Here is a 20002-nt window from a genome sequence, read left to right as displayed (position 1 = left end):
CAAAACCAAACAGAATCAGCGAACGTCTATGTGTGGCAGCCATGTTTGTTTTTATTATTACTGAGAGGACGCTTACGCGCGTAATCATTCCATATTTGGAATTCGCATTTCCTAATATGGTAGGATAATAATACCCCATAAAATACCGCAACATTACGACACGCTCTAACTCATGGCATCACGGTGACAGATGTATAATAATGTTTGATATGGTAGGCTGTAGAATACATAGAAATTGTTTGAAAAGAGGTATTCAATATTTAATTAGCAGGAAATTGATATAATTATTTGACAGGAAACAACTGCTAAATTAATGAAAGTAATTACTCATTTACTAAAAATTAAAATTACTGTTAATTAGCATTGTTGATGTATTGCTATATAAATTGTGGCAGTACCTTGAAATCTTCAGAGTGGTATTCCAAATCAAAGATGAATATTCATTGCGTTGTTCTTGTTCTGGTGTGTGCGGCATGTTTTGTGCAGACGAGACTGATCCTAGTAAGTATAGTTGAGCACGTGATACATCTCCATGAACACACAATGTTTCTGGTTAGTAATATTTTGGTGTGGGAGAATCGGCATGTTTTGCAAACACAACATACCTTTGTCTTGTGTCCTTAGTATGACGATAACTAAGATCAAGTCAAGTTATAGTATTTATTATCATATAAGGTTCCTAGGGTTTATATACAATTCATATTGATAGTTTTTGACTTTTTACCAAGATTAGAAATATAAGAGCGGAATCACCAAAGATGAGATTTATTTCTGATTTCAGAGCTATTATTGCCATGAACGCTTTCTCTAGATTTATCTTGAACTTGATGTTCGATTACGGCTATTTCATGTTTATGACTGAATGATGAATATTTATTAGTTCGTCGTTATGCAAGTCTGTATAGCTTCAATACTTTCGATATGCAAATGAGTACAATGGTAACAAATTCGGAACGTTCATGGCTCTTGTACATCGGTATTCAACCATGGCATTAAAGTTGCAAGGCTCTTTTTATATTCCTTTCGAGAATATAGAGGCACAGTGTACTCCAGAATGATTGTTTATAAGACATAGATATATCGCAACAAATATCTTTAGTCAGTCTATATATTTCGGGAGGACCGCGCACTCTGGCTTTAATATCTACTTATTGCAACGATTATATAACATATAAGTTTCTTCTTCCTTCCTTTAAGATCTAACTAATCTGATGTCGTGTCATGATGTATGGGAAACATCTCATATAAACATTTCAGTTGATACTATTTAGTGGATTTCAAAACTGAATGAATAATAATTGCCGATATGCACATATAGTTTTATTGTGTTATAGTAAAATATTAAAGCGGGGGAGTCGTCATCTACGCATGCGTCAGGTGGCCATAACGTTCATTGTTTACAAACAAGCGTCTACCCATGAGCCTTTGCGTTCTTAACGTGTGTTGTTATCATCGCTTGGAACTCAATTCCCGCGCGTGCGCAGGTGACGACCCTCCCGCTTTAAGTTTCTTGATATTCTTTACATGCAGGGAAAGAGAGCACGTAGCGACAATCTCGTCTCGCATAAAGTGGGTGACATAAATGCGTTCTTATTGGAAACTGGTACAGTAGGTAAAGTAAAACATTTTACACCTAGCTCGTTTAAGCAAGAATATTTATAAACGTGTAACATTGACACAAGAAAAAAAATGCGACTAAGCCCTGTGTATATTCACTTCTCGCAGTTGAATTATATTCCACCTTTTGACATTATGTGTTCTCAATTAAATTAAGCCTGCCCTACCGGTCCTGGATTCTCTTGTGAAATGAACGATAACTGCTACCAATCGATGAGAGAGCTTTGCAACGATGTGTCTATTTGTATGGACGAAGATATGTGCTCAGCCGTACCACCTGAATTCCAGGAAGTATGCCAATCGGCTAGTGATATGACTCGTGTAATGGTATGTCAGGCAGCTGATATGATCGACTGGGTTGACACCCGTGGTAAGTGAATGGCTTCACTGAGTTGGATGCGCAACGTGTATTAATTTGATATATTGGCAGCTAGCTAGATTCAAAGTTGTAATTAGTCTCAGATAGATCTGTCCAACCAAAGCAATAGTTTACTTCACCCATTATTATCAAAGCATTTTCGCCATACTGACAATGTACGTTCAAGTTTTTTGTCAGTACATTTATTTTTAAATAACCTCGTTCTGAACCGTTCGTACTGCTTTTGTTCTGTGATATTTACGATTTGTTGTGTGATTTACAGGTCTATATCCTCATTTTGTGGATTCCAACCCAGAGACAGACCTGGCTGTGTTTGGTGCTGTGTGGGCAATGGGATTTAAATGTAAGTGTACTATTTTACGAAACAATATGTAGATTATTGCACAGCTAGCTGATATACTCGTTACAAAACAGCTATTTTGGGTGACATCGTTATGGCACAGAGTGTTACATAGTCAATTTTAGAGACTGTGGCTGCCTGTGACTTAGCCCTACATATAGCACTGTGTTAATCGGGGCGAACTAATGGACAATGTTCCTACACACAGCCCTAGGCTAAATGTGGTAGTTTTTTATTCGATCGGCACAAATAGCGACCATGCATTGGAACACGACTGTTTTGGGACGCATTCAAGATGACCGCTCTGAATAACTGGCTCGATTATTCTAATAGATATTTATTTGACCCAACGGTATCATTTGATGACTATTTCGGGGGCTATTACCACAGGGAGCCCAGGAACTATAATATAATCAACTGTACGCACTCCCTATGAGCGGGGGGGGGGGTTATCGGCTGGTATCTAGTGAAAGAAATAGACAAGGGATGAAGGCTCCAGCGAGCTCATATTTTTTAAACTGGGAAAAAACAGACGAACAGAATGAAAAATAAAATCTATAAAAAAACACCAGGTTGAAGAATATTAGTTGCTCTTTCAAATTTTGCCAAAGCCTTACCTATGTTTTACCTATAACTGCAGAAAAATCAAGACAACTACACATCTATTAATAATTAACGGTTGGCCCGAACGCACGAATGCGTTGCACCTTTTACATATACGTTCTGTAGCCCCAAAGTCTGTTCTAAATACTTATGTGTGTTTCAGTTTGTGATGATGGTCGTTTGAAGTGTCCTGATGATAATTGTATGAGCCACGCTGAAATGTGTGACAATGGCATTGACTGCAGTTGTGGTGGTATGAAGGGTTTGATTGATATGATGGTTCAAGAAACAAGTAAGTTTATTGTACATGCTCTATTTATTCCACACTTATATGACCGTAATTCATATACCTAGTAAACATTTACCCTGTGAATGGCAAAGGTGTTATTTTAGTCAAATGTACATTAGTTCCCCTCTAAATAATGTTATGCAAATGGTTTAGTGAATCATGTTAATAGTCGATAGATCATCAATCATTGCATTATCGTGACCATGCATTTGTCATTGACCACAGTGAATCTGCACCCTACAAATACTGTTTAAATATTGCATTGAACACACGTGAATCACATAACAACACCAACGTCTTCTAACATTGATTCACAGAAATGGCACTGGAATTCAACACAGGTGGAATAGTAGAACGTTCTTTGCCACAACCAGTACAGAAGATAAGACGATTTCTAAAGACCATCACTAAGTAGTCGATAAGTGGTGAATGTAGCAACTAGTAACGTTAATAGTAGCAGCTTACAGATAGTTACGAATACATTAAAGTACAGTGACATTTAAAAGTACCCTCTTCACAATTTGTCTGGAATATAGAGTAACTGTTGATTTGGTATGTAATTATGCAGAATAAAGATGGTGTATTCAATGAAATGTAGTGCGTAGATGTCAGAGCTGAGTGGCATATGATGGTACAGGAGTGAACGGGATGAAATGTTGCACATGTAGCTCGTACGTGAGGCAAAACACTGGGTTTTGGATCACTATCAGGTATTCTGTGCATATCAATAGTCACTTATCTTAAAGCGGGAGGGTCGTCACATGCGCACGCGCGGGAATGTTGCCCCAAATGACGATAACAACGTATGCTAAAAACGCAAAGGCTCATGGGTAGACGCGTGTTTGTAAACAATGACATGCTATTGCCGCCTGACGCATGCGCAGGTAACGACTCCTACGCTTAGCCACAGTCCCTCTTTATAGAGACTGTGGTTTAGCAGCATATACTGCGCTTTATGTTCCTCGCACTTTGGGACAGATTACAGACTTCAGACTCAAACTTTCCCAGTTTCAGATTTGTAATGTTTTTGTTGGCTGATAGGACGGGCAATAGCAGAATACCTTGGGACAAAGTTGTGATATTTGCCTGTTCTACTCAAAACCTATGCAAAACTCACCTTTATTAATAGGATCTGGCCAACTACGTAATGCTTCAGTTTTATCTGGATCAACTTGAACTCTTGAAATGCTATGACTGGATTATGTCATGTGATTTGTCACTTTAATTTCAATATAAATTCATGTTTATCTCTTCCAAATGCTGTAATACCTGCTCTAGACGTTTAACATGCTCTTCAAAGGTCTTTGAAAGCACAATTATGACGTCATGTCCGATCATTTTTTCTATTGATCTTCGGCACGTTAAATTTGTGTTCGCGAATCAACAAAACTTTCCGTACATTGAGCTCACGCCATGCTTACTCGCATTTTAATGCTTCAGTAATTCACACTAATCTGTAGTCAGTCATACATTATACCACATACACAACCAAATGAGATGACCAAGGACTTTTTTATTCGTAAATAATTCCAGTTTATATTTGTTGGAAACATTGTCTTTCATAAATTAGTTCTTAAATGCCTACTTAATGTGAAAGTGGGCGAGTCACAAATTATTCTCTAAACGTTTGCATGCTACAATAACAACTTAGCCCGACACCGTTATTAACACATTCCTTAACATGAATGACCTGTGAATTGTAAAATACATATGTAACACTGTGGGCCATCCGATTGCATCTTTTTCTTTAACTGCCTCTGTTTTCTAGCTACGACAAAACAACTACAGACATGCCGCCAATAATTCGTTGTAAACAAAATCCAACGAAGAGGTGAAAAAAGAAATTGAGATAATTTATTTGAAAAGGGTCAAATACGAGTGCACATTACAACTTTGTCGTATTTCAACTAATCAGCAGCATTTCTTTGACAAGTTATATACTTGTGGTGAAAAGGATAATTTTAATGTCGAGGTCAATTCTAGCTTTTTGGCAGAATTTTTTTAGTGTCTTAAGCTTGGAGGTTGTTTACAAAAATACTTTACAGAGAATATATATGCATAACTTACTATAAAAAACTTCACTATAAAAAAAATAAATACACATCCACTAGTCAACAAATCTTCTTCCTAAAAATGTCTGCTCGCAGCTAAACCACATTATGACAATACTTCAACAGGAACAATAATACAACAGGAAGAGGGCGCCGTGCAAATATCAACAAAGGTAATTGAGGGCGATGTGCATATTAGTGTAACAACGATGTTCGATTGAGAACGCTCAAAATCTCTCAACACTATTCGTAAAATATTATTTCATTGATATGAACATATCTAATGCTTTCAATGAATACACATTTGTTGTATTCAGTCCTTTAGTTTTCTTGATAACAGAAAAAACATACACATCCGTCACTGTGATTGTGAGTTACATAATTGTAATCTAAGTTTCACTTTACTTGAAACAAAATTTCAAAATCACAACGCGTGATGGCGCTATATGCGCTAATACCGTTTCATAGGATTTCAGTGCTGAATGAATGAGTTGAAGCAGGGTTGGCGTAGCACTTAATAAAATGACATGATGCAAGTATAAATAAATGAACTGAATGACTTTAGATGGTGCCGTGGGGAAAGAAAAGTGAGAGTACAGTGCTAAATGAAATGAGATGGTGAAGTACTAAAACATGATTTGTTGCAGTGCTAAATACAATGAGGGGCGCAGTGCTGATTAAAATGAGATGGTGCAGTGCTGAATAAAATGAGATGGTGCAGTGCTAAATAAAATGAGATGGTGCAGTGCTAAATAAAATGAGATGGTTCAGTGCTAAATAAAATGAGATGGTGCAGTGCTAAATAGAATGCGATAGTACAGTGCTAAATAAAACGCGATGGTGCAGTGCTAAAGAAAATAAGGGGTGCAGTGCTGATTAAAATGAGATGGTGCAGTGCTAAATAAAATGAGATGGTGCAGTGCTGATTAAAATGAGATGGTGCAGTGATAAATAAAGTGAGATGGTGCAGTGCTAAATAAAATGCAATGGTTCAGTGCTGAATAAAATGAGATGTTGCAGTGCTAAATAAAATGAGATGGCGCAGTACTAAATAAAATGAGATGGTGAAGTGCTGAATAAAATGAGATGGTGCAGTGCTAAATACAATGAGATGGTGCAGTGCGAAATAAAATGAGATGGCACAGTACTAAATAAAATGAGATGTTGCAGTGCTAAATAAAGTGAGATGGTACAGTGCTAAATAAAATGAGATGGTGCAGTGCTGAATAAAATGAGATGGTGCAGTGCTAAATAAAATGAGATGGTGCAGTGCTAAATAAAATGAGATGGCGCAGTGCAAAATAAAATGAGATGGTGCAGTGCTAAATAAAATGAGATGGTGCAGTGCTAAATAAAATGAGATGGTGCAGTGCTAAATAAAATGAGATGGAGCAGTGCTAAATAAAATGAGATGGTGCAGTGCTGAATAAAATGCGATGGTGCAGAGTTAAATACAATGAGATGGTGCAGTGCTAAATAAAGTGAGATGGTACAGTGCTAAATAAAATGAGATGGTGCAGTGCTAAATAAAATGAGATGGAGCAGTGCTAAATCAAATGAGATGGTGCAGTGCTAAATAAAATGAGATGGTGCAGTGCTAAATAAAATGAGATGGTGCAGTGCTAAATAAAATAATGAGATGGTGCAGTGCTAAATAAAATGAGATGTTGCAGTGCTAAATAAAATGAGATGAAGCAGTGCTAAATAAAATGAGATGGTGCAGTGCTGAATAAAATGCGATGGTGCAGTGCTAAATAAAATGAGATGGTGCAGTGTTAAATAAAATGAGATGGTGCAGTACTAAATAAAATGAGATGGTGAAGTGCTAAATAAAATGAGATGGTGCAGTGCTAAATAAAATGAGATGGTGCAGTAGTAAATAGAATGAGACGGTGCAGTACTAAATAAAATGAGATGGTGCAGCGCTGAATAAAATGAGATGGTTCAGTGCGAAATAAAATGAGATGTTGCAGTGCTAAATAAAATGAGATGGTACAGTGCTAAATAAAATGAGATGGTGCAGTGCGAAATAAAATGAGATGTTGCAGTGCTAAATAAAATGAGATGGTACAGTGCTAAATAAAATGAGATGGTGCAGTGCTAATTAGAATGCGATAGTACAGTGCTAAATAAAACGCGATGGTGCAGTGCTAAAGAAAATAAGGGGTGCAGTGCTGATTAAAATGAGATGGTGCAGTGCTAAATAAAGTGAGATGGTGCAGTGCTAAATAAAATGCAATGGTTCAGTGCTGAATAAAATGAGATGTTGCAGTGCTAAATAAAATGAGATGGCGCAGTACTAAATAAAATGAGATGGTGAAGTGCTGAATAAAATGAGATGGTGCAGTGCTAAATACAATGAGATGGTGCAGTGCGAAATAAAATGAGATGGCACAGTACTAAATAAAATGAGATGTTGCAGTGCTAAATAAAGTGAGATGGTACAGTGCTAAATAAAATGAGATGGTGCAGTGCTGAATAAAATGAGATGGTGCAGTGCTAAATAAAATGAGATGGCGCAGTGCTAAATAAAATGAGATGGTGCAGTGCTAAATAAAATGAGATGGTGCAGTGCTAAATAAAATGAGATGGTGCAGTGCTAAATAAAATGAGATGGTGCAGTGCTAAATAAAATGAGATGGTGCAGTGCTGAATAAAATGCGATGGTGCAGAGTTAAATACAATGAGATGGTGCAGAGTTAAATACAATGAGATGGTGCAGTGCTAAATAAAATGAGATGGTGCAGTGCTAAATAAAATGAGATGGAGCAGTGCTAAATCAAATGAGATGGTGCAGTGCTAAATAAAATGAGATGGTGCAGTGCTAAATAAAATGAGATGGTGCAGTGCTAAATAAAATGAGATGGTGCAGTGCTAAATAAAATGAGATGGTGCAGTGCTAAATAAAATGAGATGAAGCAGTGCTAAATAAAATGAGATGGTGCAGTGCTGAATAAAATGCGATGGTGCAGTGCTAAATAAAATGAGATGGTGCAGTGTTAAATAAAATGAGATGGTGCAGTACTAAATAAAATGAGATGGTGCAGTGCTAAATAAAATGAGATGGTGCAGTGCTAAATAAAATGAGATGGTGCAGTAGTAAATAGAATGAGACGGTGCAGTACTAAATAAAATGAGATGGTGCAGCGCTGAATAAAATGAGATGGTTCAGTGCGAAATAAAATGAGATGTTGCAGTGCTAAATAAAATGAGATGGTACAGTGCTAAATAAAATGAGATGGTGCAGTGCGAAATAAAATGAGATGTTGCAGTGCTAAATAAAATGAGATGGTACAGTGCTAAATAAAATGAGATGGTGAAGTGCTAAATAAAATGAGATGTTGCAGTGCTAAATAAAATGAGATGGTGCATTGCTAAATAAAATGAGATGGTGCAGTGCGAAATAAAATGAGATGTTGCAGTGCTAAATAAAATAGGATGGTACAGTGCTAAATAAAATGAGATGGTGAAGTGCTGATTGAAATGAAATGGTGCAGTGCTAAATAAAAAGAGATGTTACAGTGCCAAATAAAATAAGATGGTGCAGTGCTAAATAAAATGAGATGGTACAGTGCCAAATAAAATGAGATGCTGCAGTGCTAAATAAAATGAGATGTTGCAGTGCTAAATAAAATGAGATGGTACAGTGCTAAATAAAATGAGATGGTGCAGTGCTAAATAAAATGAGATGGTGCAGTGCTAAATAAAATGAGATATTGTAGTGCTAAATAAAATGAGATGGAGCAGTGCTAAATAAAATGAGATGGTACAGTGCTAAATAAAATGAGATGGTGAAGTGCTGATTGAAATGAGATGTTGCAGTGCTAAATAAAATGAGATGGTGCAGTGCTAAATAAAATGAGATGGTACAGTGCTAAATAAAATGAGATGTTGCAGTGCCAAATAAAATAAGATGGTGCAGTGCTAAATAAAATGAGATGGTACAGTGCTAAATAAAATGAGATGGTGCAGTGCTAAATAAAATAAGATGGTGCAGTGCTAAATAAAATGAGATGGTACAGTGCTAAATAAAATGAGATGTTACAGTGCCAAATAAAATGAGATGTTACAGTGCCAAATAAAATAAGATGGTGCAGTGCTAAATAAAATGAGATGGTACAGTGCCAAATAAAATGAGATGTTACAGTGCCAAATAAAATGAGATGGTGCAGTGCTAAATAAAATGAGATGGAGCAGTGCTAAATCAAATGAGATGGTGCAGTGCTGAATAAAATGAGATGGTGCAGTGCTGAATAAAATGAGATGGTGCAGTGCTAAATAAAATAAGAAGGTGCAGTGCTGAATAAAATGAGATATTGTAGTGCTAAATAAAATGAGATGTTGCAGTGCTAAATAAAATGAGATGGTACAGTGCCAAATAAAATGAGATGGTGCAGTGCTAAATAAAATGAGATATTGTAGTGCTAAATAAAATGAGATGGAGCAGTGCTAAATAAAATGAGATGGTGCAGTGCTAAATAAAATGAGATGGTGCAGTGCTAAATAAAATGAGATGGTGCAGTGCTAAATAAAATGAGATGGTGCAGTGCAAAATAAAATGAGATAGTACAGTGCCAAATAAAATGAGATGGAGCAGTGCTAAATAAAATGAGATGGTGCAGTGCTAAATAAAATGAGATAGTACAGTGCTAAATAAAATGAGATGTTGCAGTGCTAAATTAAATGAGATGGTGCAGTGCTAAATAAAATGAGATGGAGCAGTGCTAAATAAAATGAGATGGTGCAGTACTAAATAAAATGAGATGGTGAAGTGCTAAATAAAATGAGATGGTGCAGTGCTAAATAAAATGAGATGGTGCAGTAGTAAATAGAATGAGACGGTGCAGTACTAAATAAAATGAGATGGTGCAGCGCTGAATAAAATGAGATGGTTCAGTGCGAAATAAAATGAGATGTTGCAGTGCTAAATAAAATGAGATGGTACAGTGCTAAATAAAATGAGATGGTGCAGTGCGAAATAAAATGAGATGTTGCAGTGCTAAATAAAATGAGATGGTACAGTGCTAAATAAAATGAGATGGTGCAGTGCTAATTAGAATGCGATAGTACAGTGCTAAATAAAACGCGATGGTGCAGTGCTAAAGAAAATAAGGGGTGCAGTGCTGATTAAAATGAGATGGTGCAGTGCTAAATAAAGTGAGATGGTGCAGTGCTAAATAAAATGCAATGGTTCAGTGCTGAATAAAATGAGATGCTGCAGTGCTAAATAAAATGAGATGGCGCAGTACTAAATAAAATGAGATGGTGAAGTGCTGAATAAAATGAGATGGTGCAGTGCTAAATACAATGAGATGGTGCAGTGCGAAATAAAATGAGATGGCACAGTACTAAATAAAATGAGATGTTGCAGTGCTAAATAAAGTGAGATGGTACAGTGCTAAATAAAATGAGATGGTGCAGTGCTGAATAAAATGAGATGGTGCAGTGCTAAATAAAATGAGATGGTGCAGTGCTAAATAAAATGAGATGGCGCAGTGCTAAATAAAATGAGATGGTGCAGTGCTAAATAAAATGAGATGGTGCAGTGCTAAATAAAATGAGATGGTGCAGTGCTAAATAAAATGAGATGGAGCAGTGCTAAATAAAATGAGATGGTGCAGTGCTGAATAAAATGCGATGGTGCAGAGTTAAATACAATGAGATGGTGCAGTGCTAAATAAAGTGAGATGGTACAGTGCTAAATAAAATGAGATGGTGCAGTGCTAAATAAAATGAGATGGAGCAGTGCTAAATCAAATGAGATGGTGCAGTGCTAAATAAAATGAGATGGTGCAGTGCTAAATAAAATGAGATGGTGCAGTGCTAAATAAAATGAGATGGTGCAGTGCTAAATAAAATGAGATGGTGCAGTGCTAAATAAAATGAGATGAAGCAGTGCTAAATAAAATGAGATGGTGCAGTGCTGAATAAAATGCGATGGTGCAGTGCTAAATAAAATGAGATGGTGCAGTGTTAAATAAAATGAGATGGTGCAGTACTAAATAAAATGAGATGGTGCAGTGCTAAATAAAATGAGATGGTGCAGTGCTAAATAAAATGAGATGGTGCAGTAGTAAATAGAATGAGACGGTGCAGTACTAAATAAAATGAGATGGTGCAGCGCTGAATAAAATGAGATGGTTCAGTGCGAAATAAAATGAGATGTTGCAGTGCTAAATAAAATGAGATGGTACAGTGCTAAATAAAATGAGATGGTGCAGTGCGAAATAAAATGAGATGTTGCAGTGCTAAATAAAATGAGATGGTACAGTGCTAAATAAAATGAGATGGTGAAGTGCTAAATAAAATGAGATGTTGCAGTGCTAAATAAAATGAGATGGTGCATTGCTAAATAAAATGAGATGGTGCAGTGCGAAATAAAATGAGATGTTGCAGTGCTAAATAAAATAGGATGGTACAGTGCTAAATAAAATGAGATGGTGAAGTGCTGATTGAAATGAAATGGTGCAGTGCTAAATAAAAAGAGATGTTACAGTGCCAAATAAAATAAGATGGTGCAGTGCTAAATAAAATGAGATGGTACAGTGCCAAATAAAATGAGATGCTGCAGTGCTAAATAAAATGAGATGTTGCAGTGCTAAATAAAATGAGATGGTACAGTGCTAAATAAAATGAGATGGTGCAGTGCTAAATAAAATGAGATGGTGCAGTGCTAAATAAAATGAGATATTGTAGTGCTAAATAAAATGAGATGGAGCAGTGCTAAATAAAATGAGATGGTACAGTGCTAAATAAAATGAGATGGTGAAGTGCTGATTGAAATGAGATGTTGCAGTGCTAAATAAAATGAGATGGTGCAGTGCTAAATAAAATGAGATGGTACAGTGCTAAATAAAATGAGATGTTGCAGTGCCAAATAAAATAAGATGGTGCAGTGCTAAATAAAATGAGATGGTACAGTGCTAAATAAAATGAGATGGTGCAGTGCTAAATAAAATAAGATGGTGCAGTGCTAAATAAAATGAGATGGTACAGTGCTAAATAAAATGAGATGTTACAGTGCCAAATAAAATGAGATGTTACAGTGCCAAATAAAATAAGATGGTGCAGTGCTAAATAAAATGAGATGGTACAGTGCCAAATAAAATGAGATGTTACAGTGCCAAATAAAATGAGATGGTGCAGTGCTAAATAAAATGAGATGGAGCAGTGCTAAATCAAATGAGATGGTGCAGTGCTGAATAAAATGAGATGGTGCAGTGCTGAATAAAATGAGATGGTGCAGTGCTAAATAAAATAAGAAGGTGCAGTGCTGAATAAAATGAGATATTGTAGTGCTAAATAAAATGAGATGTTGCAGTGCTAAATAAAATGAGATGGTACAGTGCCAAATAAAATGAGATGGTGCAGTGCTAAATAAAATGAGATATTGTAGTGCTAAATAAAATGAGATGGAGCAGTGCTAAATAAAATGAGATGGTGCAGTGCTAAATAAAATGAGATGGTGCAGTGCTAAATAAAATGAGATGGTGCAGTGCTAAATAAAATGAGATGGTGCAGTGCAAAATAAAATGAGATAGTACAGTGCCAAATAAAATGAGATGGAGCAGTGCTAAATAAAATGAGATGGTGCAGTGCTAAATAAAATGAGATAGTACAGTGCTAAATAAAATGAGATGTTGCAGTGCTAAATTAAATGAGATGGTGCAGTGCTAAATAAAATGAGATGGAGCAGTGCTAAATAAAATGAGATGGAGCAGTGCTAAATAAAATGAGATGTTGCAGTGCTAAATAAAATGAGATGTTGCAGTGCCAAATAAAATGAGATGGTGCAGTGCTAAATAAAATGAGATGGTGCAGTGCTAAATAAAATGAGATGGAGCAGTGCTAAATAAAATGAGATGTTGCAGTGCTAAATAAAATGAGATGTTGCAGTGCCAAATAAAATGAGATGGTGCAGTGCTAAATAAAATGAGATGGTGCAGTGCTAAATAAAATGAGATGGTGCAGTGCTAATAAAATGAGATGGCGCAGCGTTAAATAAAATGAGATGGTGCAGTGCTAATTAAATATGAGAAGGTGCAGTACTGAATAACATGCGATGGTGCAGTGCTAAATAAAATGAGATAGTACAGTGCCAAATAAAATGAGATGTTGCAGTGCTGAATAAAATGCGACGGTGCATTGCTAAATAAAATGAGATGGTACTGTGCTAAATAAAATGAGATGGTGCAGTGCCAAATAAAATGAGATGGTGCAGTGCTAAATAAAGTGAGATGGTACAGTGCTAAATAAAATGAGATGGTGCAGTGCTAAATAAAATGAGATGGAGCAGTGCTAAATCAAATGAGATGGTGCAGTGCTAAATAAAATGAGATGGTGCAGTGCTAAATAAAATGAGATGGTGCAGTGCTAAATAAAATAATGAGATGGTGCAGTGCTAAATAAAATGAGATGGTGCAGTGCTAAATAAAATGAGATGAAGCAGTGCTAAATAAAATGAGATGGTGCAGTGCTGAATAAAATGCGATGGTGCAGTGCTAAATAAAATGAGATGGTGCAGTGTTAAATAAAATGAGATGGTGCAGTACTAAATAAAATGAGATGGTGAAGTGCTAAATAAAATGAGATGGTGCAGTGCTAAATAAAATGAGATGGTGCAGTAGTAAATAGAATGAGACGGTGCAGTACTAAATAAAATGAGATGGTGCAGCGCTGAATAAAATGAGATGGTTCAGTGCGAAATAAAATGAGATGTTGCAGTGCTAAATAAAATGAGATGGTACAGTGCTAAATAAAATGAGATGGTGCAGTGCGAAATAAAATGAGATGTTGCAGTGCTAAATAAAATGAGATGGTACAGTGCTAAATAAAATGAGATGGTGCAGTGCTAATTAGAATGCGATAGTACAGTGCTAAATAAAACGCGATGGTGCAGTGCTAAAGAAAATAAGGGGTGCAGTGCTGATTAAAATGAGATGGTGCAGTGCTAAATAAAGTGAGATGGTGCAGTGCTAAATAAAATGCAATGGTTCAGTGCTGAATAAAATGAGATGTTGCAGTGCTAAATAAAATGAGATGGCGCAGTACTAAATAAAATGAGATGGTGAAGTGCTGAATAAAATGAGATGGTGCAGTGCTAAATACAATGAGATGGTGCAGTGCGAAATAAAATGAGATGGCACAGTACTAAATAAAATGAGATGTTGCAGTGCTAAATAAAGTGAGATGGTACAGTGCTAAATAAAATGAGATGGTGCAGTGCTGAATAAAATGAGATGGTGCAGTGCAAAATAAAATGAGATGGTTCAGTGCTAAATAAAATGAGATGGCGCAGTGCTAAATAAAATGAGATGGTGCAGTGCTAAATAAAATGAGATGGTGCAGTGCTAAATAAAATGAGATGGTGCAGTGCTAAATAAAATGAGATGGAGCAGTGCTAAATAAAATGAGATGGTGCAGTGCTGAATAAAATGCGATGGTGCAGAGTTAAATACAATGAGATGGTGCAGTGCTAAATAAAGTGAGATGGTACAGTGCTAAATAAAATGAGATGGTGCAGTGCTAAATAAAATGAGATGGAGCAGTGCTAAATCAAATGAGATGGTGCAGTGCTAAATAAAATGAGATGGTGCAGTGCTAAATAAAATGAGATGGTGCAGTGCTAAATAAAATGAGATGGTGCAGTGCTAAATAAAATGAGATGGTGCAGTGCTAAATAAAATGAGATGAAGCAGTGCTAAATAAAATGAGATGGTGCAGTGCTGAATAAAATGCGATGGTGCAGTGCTAAATAAAATGAGATGGTGCAGTGTTAAATAAAATGAGATGGTGCAGTACTAAATAAAATGAGATGGTGCAGTGCTAAATAAAATGAGATGGTGCAGTGCTAAATAAAATGAGATGGTGCAGTAGTAAATAGAATGAGACGGTGCAGTACTAAATAAAATGAGATGGTGCAGCGCTGAATAAAATGAGATGGTTCAGTGCGAAATAAAATGAGATGTTGCAGTGCTAAATAAAATGAGATGGTACAGTGCTAAATAAAATGAGATGGTGCAGTGCGAAATAAAATGAGATGTTGCAGAGCTAAATAAAATGAGATGGTACAGTGCTAAATAAAATGAGATGGTGAAGTGCTAAATAAAATGAGATGTTGCAGTGCTAAATAAAATGAGATGGTGCATTGCTAAATAAAATGAGATGGTGCAGTGCGAAATAAAATGAGATGTTGCAGTGCTAAATAAAATAGGATGGTACAGTGCTAAATAAAATGAGATGGTGAAGTGCTGATTGAAATGAAATGGTGCAGTGCTAAATAAAAAGAGATGTTACAGTGCCAAATAAAATAAGATGGTGCAGTGCTAAATAAAATGAGATGGTACAGTGCCAAATAAAATGAGATGCTGCAGTGCTAAATAAAATGAGATGGTGCAGTGCTAAATAAAATGAGATGGTACAGTGCTAAATAAAATGAGATGGTGCAGTGCTAAATAAAATGAGATGGTGCAGTGCTAAATAAAATGAGATATTGTAGTGCTAAATAAAATGAGATGGAGCAGTGCTAAATAAAATGAGATGGTACAGTGCTAAATAAAATGAGATGGTGAAGTGCTGATTGAAATGAGATGTTGCAGTGCTAAATAAAATGAGATGGTGCAGTGCTAAATAAAATGAGATGGTACAGTGCTAAATAAAATGAGATGTTGCAGTGCCAAATAAAATAAGATGGTGCAGTGCTAAATAAAATGAGATGGTACAGTGCTAAATAAAATGAGATGGTGCAGTGCTAAATAAAATAAGATGGTGCAGTGCTAAATAAAATGAGATGGTACAGTGCTAAATAAAATGAGATGTTACAGTGCCAAATAAAATGAGATGTTACAGTGCCAAATAAAATAAGATGGTACAGTGCTAAATAAAATGAGATGGTACAGTGCCAAATAAAATGAGATGTTACAGTGCCAAATAAAATGAGATGGTGCAGTGCTAAATAAAATGAGATGGAGCAGTGCTAAATCAAATGAGATGGTGCAGTGCTGAATAAAATGAGATGGTGCAGTGCTGAATAAAATGAGATGGTGCAGTGCTAAATAAAATAAGAAGGTGCAGTGCTGAATAAAATGAGATATTGTAGTGCTAAATAAAATGAGATGTTGCAGTGCTAAATAAAATGAGATGGTACAGTGCCAAATAAAATGAGATGGTGCAGTGCTAAATAAAATGAGATATTGTAGTGCTAAATAAAATGAGATGGAGCAGTGCTAAATAAAATGAGATGGTGCAGTGCTAAATAAAATGAGATGGTGCAGTGCTAAATAAAATGAGATGGTGCAGTGCTAAATAAAATGAGATGGTGCAGTGCAAAATAAAATGAGATAGTACAGTGCCAAATAAAATGAGATGGAGCAGTGCTAAATAAAATGAGATGGTGCAGTGCTAAATAAAATGAGATAGTACAGTGCTAAATAAAATGAGATGTTGCAGTGCTAAATTAAATGAGATGGTGCAGTGCTAAATAAAATGAGATGGAGCAGTGCTAAATAAAATGAGATGGAGCAGTGCTAAATAAAATGAGATGTTGCAGTGCTAAATAAAATGAGATGTTGCAGTGCCAAATAAAATGAGATGGTGCAGTGCTAAATAAAATGAGATGGTGCAGTGCTAAATAAAATGAGATGGAGCAGTGCTAAATAAAATGAGATGTTGCAGTGCTAAATAAAATGAGATGTTGCAGTGCCAAATAAAATGAGATGGTGCAGTGCTAAATAAAATGAGATGGTGCAGTGCTAAATAAAATGAGATGGTGCAGTGCTAATAAAATGAGATGGCGCAGCGTTAAATAAAATGAGATGGTGCAGTGCTAATTAAATATGAGAAGGTGCAGTACTGAATAACATGCGATGGTGCAGTGCTAAATAAAATGAGATAGTACAGTGCCAAATAAAATGAGATGTTGCAGTGCTGAATAAAATGCGACGGTGCATTGCTAAATAAAATGAGATGGTACAGTGCTAAATAAAATGAGATGGTGCAGTGCCAAATAAAATGAGATGCTGCAGTGCTAAATAAAATGAGATGGTACAGTGCTAAATAAAATGAGATGGTGCAGTGCCAAATAAAATGAGATGCTGCAGTGCTAAATAAAATGCGATGGTACAGTGCTAAATAAAATGAGATGGTGAAGTGCTGATTGAAATGAAATGGTGCAGTGCTAAATAAAATGAGATGGTGCAGTGCTAAATAAAATGAGATGTTACAGTGCCAAATAAAATAAGATGGTGCAGTGCTAAATAAAATGAGATGGAGCAGTGCTAAATAAAATGAGATAGTACAGTGCTAAATAAAATGAGATGTTGCAGTGCTAAATAAAATGAGATGGTGCAGTGCTAAATAAAATGAGATGTTGCAGTGCTGAATAAAATGAGATGGTGCAGTGCTAAATAAAATGAGATGTTGCAGTGCTAAATAAAATGAGATGTTGCAGTGCTAAATAAAATGAGATGGTGCAGTGCTAAATAAAATGAGATGTTGCAGTGCTAAATAAAATGAGATGTTGCAGTGCCAAATAAAATGAGATGGTGCAGTGCTAAATAAAATGAGATGGAGCAGTGCTAAATAAAATGAGATGGAGCAGTGCTAAATAAAATGAGATGTTTCAGTGCTAAATAAAATGAGATGTTGCAGTGCTAAATAAAATGAGAAGGTGCAGTGCTAAATAAAATGAGATGGTGCAGTGCTGAATAAAATGAGATGGTGCAGTGCTAAATAAAATGAGATGTTGCAGTGCTAAATAAAGTGAGATGGTACAGTGCTAAATAAAATGAGATGGAGAGGTGCTAAATAAAATGAGATGTTGCAGTGCTAAATAAAATGAGAAGGTGCAGTGCTAAATAAAATGAGTAGATGCAGTGCTAAATAAAATGAGATATTGTAGTGCTAAATAAAATGAGAAGGTGCAGTGCTAAATAAAATGAGATGGTGCAGTGCTGAATAAAATGAGATGGTGCAGTGCTAAATAAAATGAGATGGAGCAGTGCTAAATAAAATGAGATGTTGCAGTGCTAAATAAAATGAGATGGTGCAGTGCTAAATAAAATGAGATGGTGCAGTGCTAAATAAAATGAGATGGTGCAGTGCCAAATAAAATGAGATGGTGCAGTGCTAAATAAAATGAGATGGTGCAGTGCTGAATAAAATGAGATGTTGCAGTGCTAAATAAAATGAGATGGTGCTGTGCTAAATAAAATGAGATGGTGCAGTGCTAAATAAAATGAGATGGTGCAGTGCTAAATAAAATGAGATGGTGAAGTGCTGATTGAAATGAAATGGTGCAGTGCTAAATAAAATGAGATGGTGCAGTGCTAAATAAAATGAGATGTTACAGTGCCAAATAAAATGAGATGCTGCAGTGCTAAATAAAATGAGATGGTGCAGTGCTAAATAAAATGAGATGGTGCAGTGCTAAATAAAATGAGATGGTGCAGTGCTAAATAAAATGAGATGGTACAGTGCTAAATAAAATGAGATGGTGAAGTGCTGATTGAAATGAAATGGTGCAGTGCTAAATAAAATGAGATGGTGCAGTGCTAAATAAAATGAGATGTTACAGTGCCAAATAAAATAAGATGGTGCAGTGCTAAATAAAATGAGATGGTACAGTGCCAAATAAAATGAGAAGGTGCAGTGCTAAATAAAATGAGATGGTACAGTGCCAAATAAAATGAGATGCTGCAGTGCTAAATAAAATGAGATGGTTAAAGCGCCAAATAAAATGAGATGCTGCAGTGCTAAATAAAATGAGATGGAGCAGTGCTAAATCAAATGAGATGTTGCAGTGCTAAATAAAATGAGATGGTGCAGTGCTAAATAAAATGAGATGGAGCAGTGCTAAATAAAATGAGATGGTGCAGTGCTGAATAAAATGAGATGGTGCAGTGCCAAATAAAATGAGATGGAGCAGTGCTAAATAAAATGAGATGGTGCAGTGCTAAATAAAATGAGATGGTGCAGTGCTGAATAAAATGAGATGGTGCAGTGCTAAATAAAATGAGATGGAGCAGTGCTAAATAAAATGAGATGTTGCAGTGCTGAATAAAATGAGATGGTGCAGTGCTAAATAAAATGAGATGGAGCAGTGCTAAATAAAATGAGATGTTTCAGTGCTAAATAAAATGAGATGTTGCAGTGCTAAATAAAGTGAGATAGTACAGTGCTAAATAAAATGAGATGGAGAGGTGCTAAATAAAATGAGATGTTGCAGTGCTAAATAAAATGAGAAGGTGCAGTGCTAAATAAAATGAGATGGTGCAGTGCTGAATAAAATGAGATGGTGCAGTGCTAAATAAAATGAGATGTTGCAGTGCTAAATAAAGTGAGATGGTACAGTGCTAAATAAAATGAGATGGAGAGGTGCTAAATAAAATGAGATGTTGCAGTGCTAAATAAAATGAGAAGGTGCAGTGCTAAATAAAATGAGTAGATGCAGTGCTAAATAAAATGAGATATTGTAGTGCTAAATAAAATGAGAAGGTGCAGTGCTAAATAAAATGAGATGGTGCAGTGCTGAATAAAATGAGATGGCACAGTACTAAATAAAATGAGATGTTGCAGTGCTAAATAAAGTGAGATGGTACAGTGCTAAATAAAATGAGATGGTGCAGTGCTGAATAAAATGAGATGGTGCAGTGCAAAATAAAATGAGATGGTTCAGTGCTAAATAAAATGAGATGGCGCAGTGCTAAATAAAATGAGATGGTGCA

The 20002-nt window shown here is 35.9% G+C and overlaps 1 protein-coding gene across 1 annotated transcript; it reads left to right on the top strand.

Moving 5' to 3' along the window:
• The first annotated feature begins 414 nt into the window (after positions 1-414).
• On the top strand, positions 415-3821 carry LOC100369709 (uncharacterized). Its single transcript, XM_002732010.2, has 6 exons — positions 415-501; positions 1531-1612; positions 1775-1987; positions 2259-2339; positions 3103-3231; positions 3546-3821. The coding sequence occupies exons 1-6, from the start codon at positions 433-435 to the stop codon at positions 3641-3643; spliced, it is 672 nt and encodes a 223-aa protein (XP_002732056.1). The 5' UTR covers positions 415-432; the 3' UTR covers positions 3644-3821.
• The last annotated feature ends 16181 nt before the right edge of the window (positions 3822-20002 follow it).

The sequence above is a fragment of the Saccoglossus kowalevskii genome, chromosome 2, assembly GCF_978046115.1.
Source record: "Saccoglossus kowalevskii chromosome 2, keSacKowa6.1, whole genome shotgun sequence".
NCBI lineage: Eukaryota > Metazoa > Hemichordata > Enteropneusta > Harrimaniidae > Saccoglossus > Saccoglossus kowalevskii.
The sequence above is the reverse complement of the archived record's forward strand: the minus strand, read 5'-3'. Positions and strand labels throughout refer to the sequence as shown.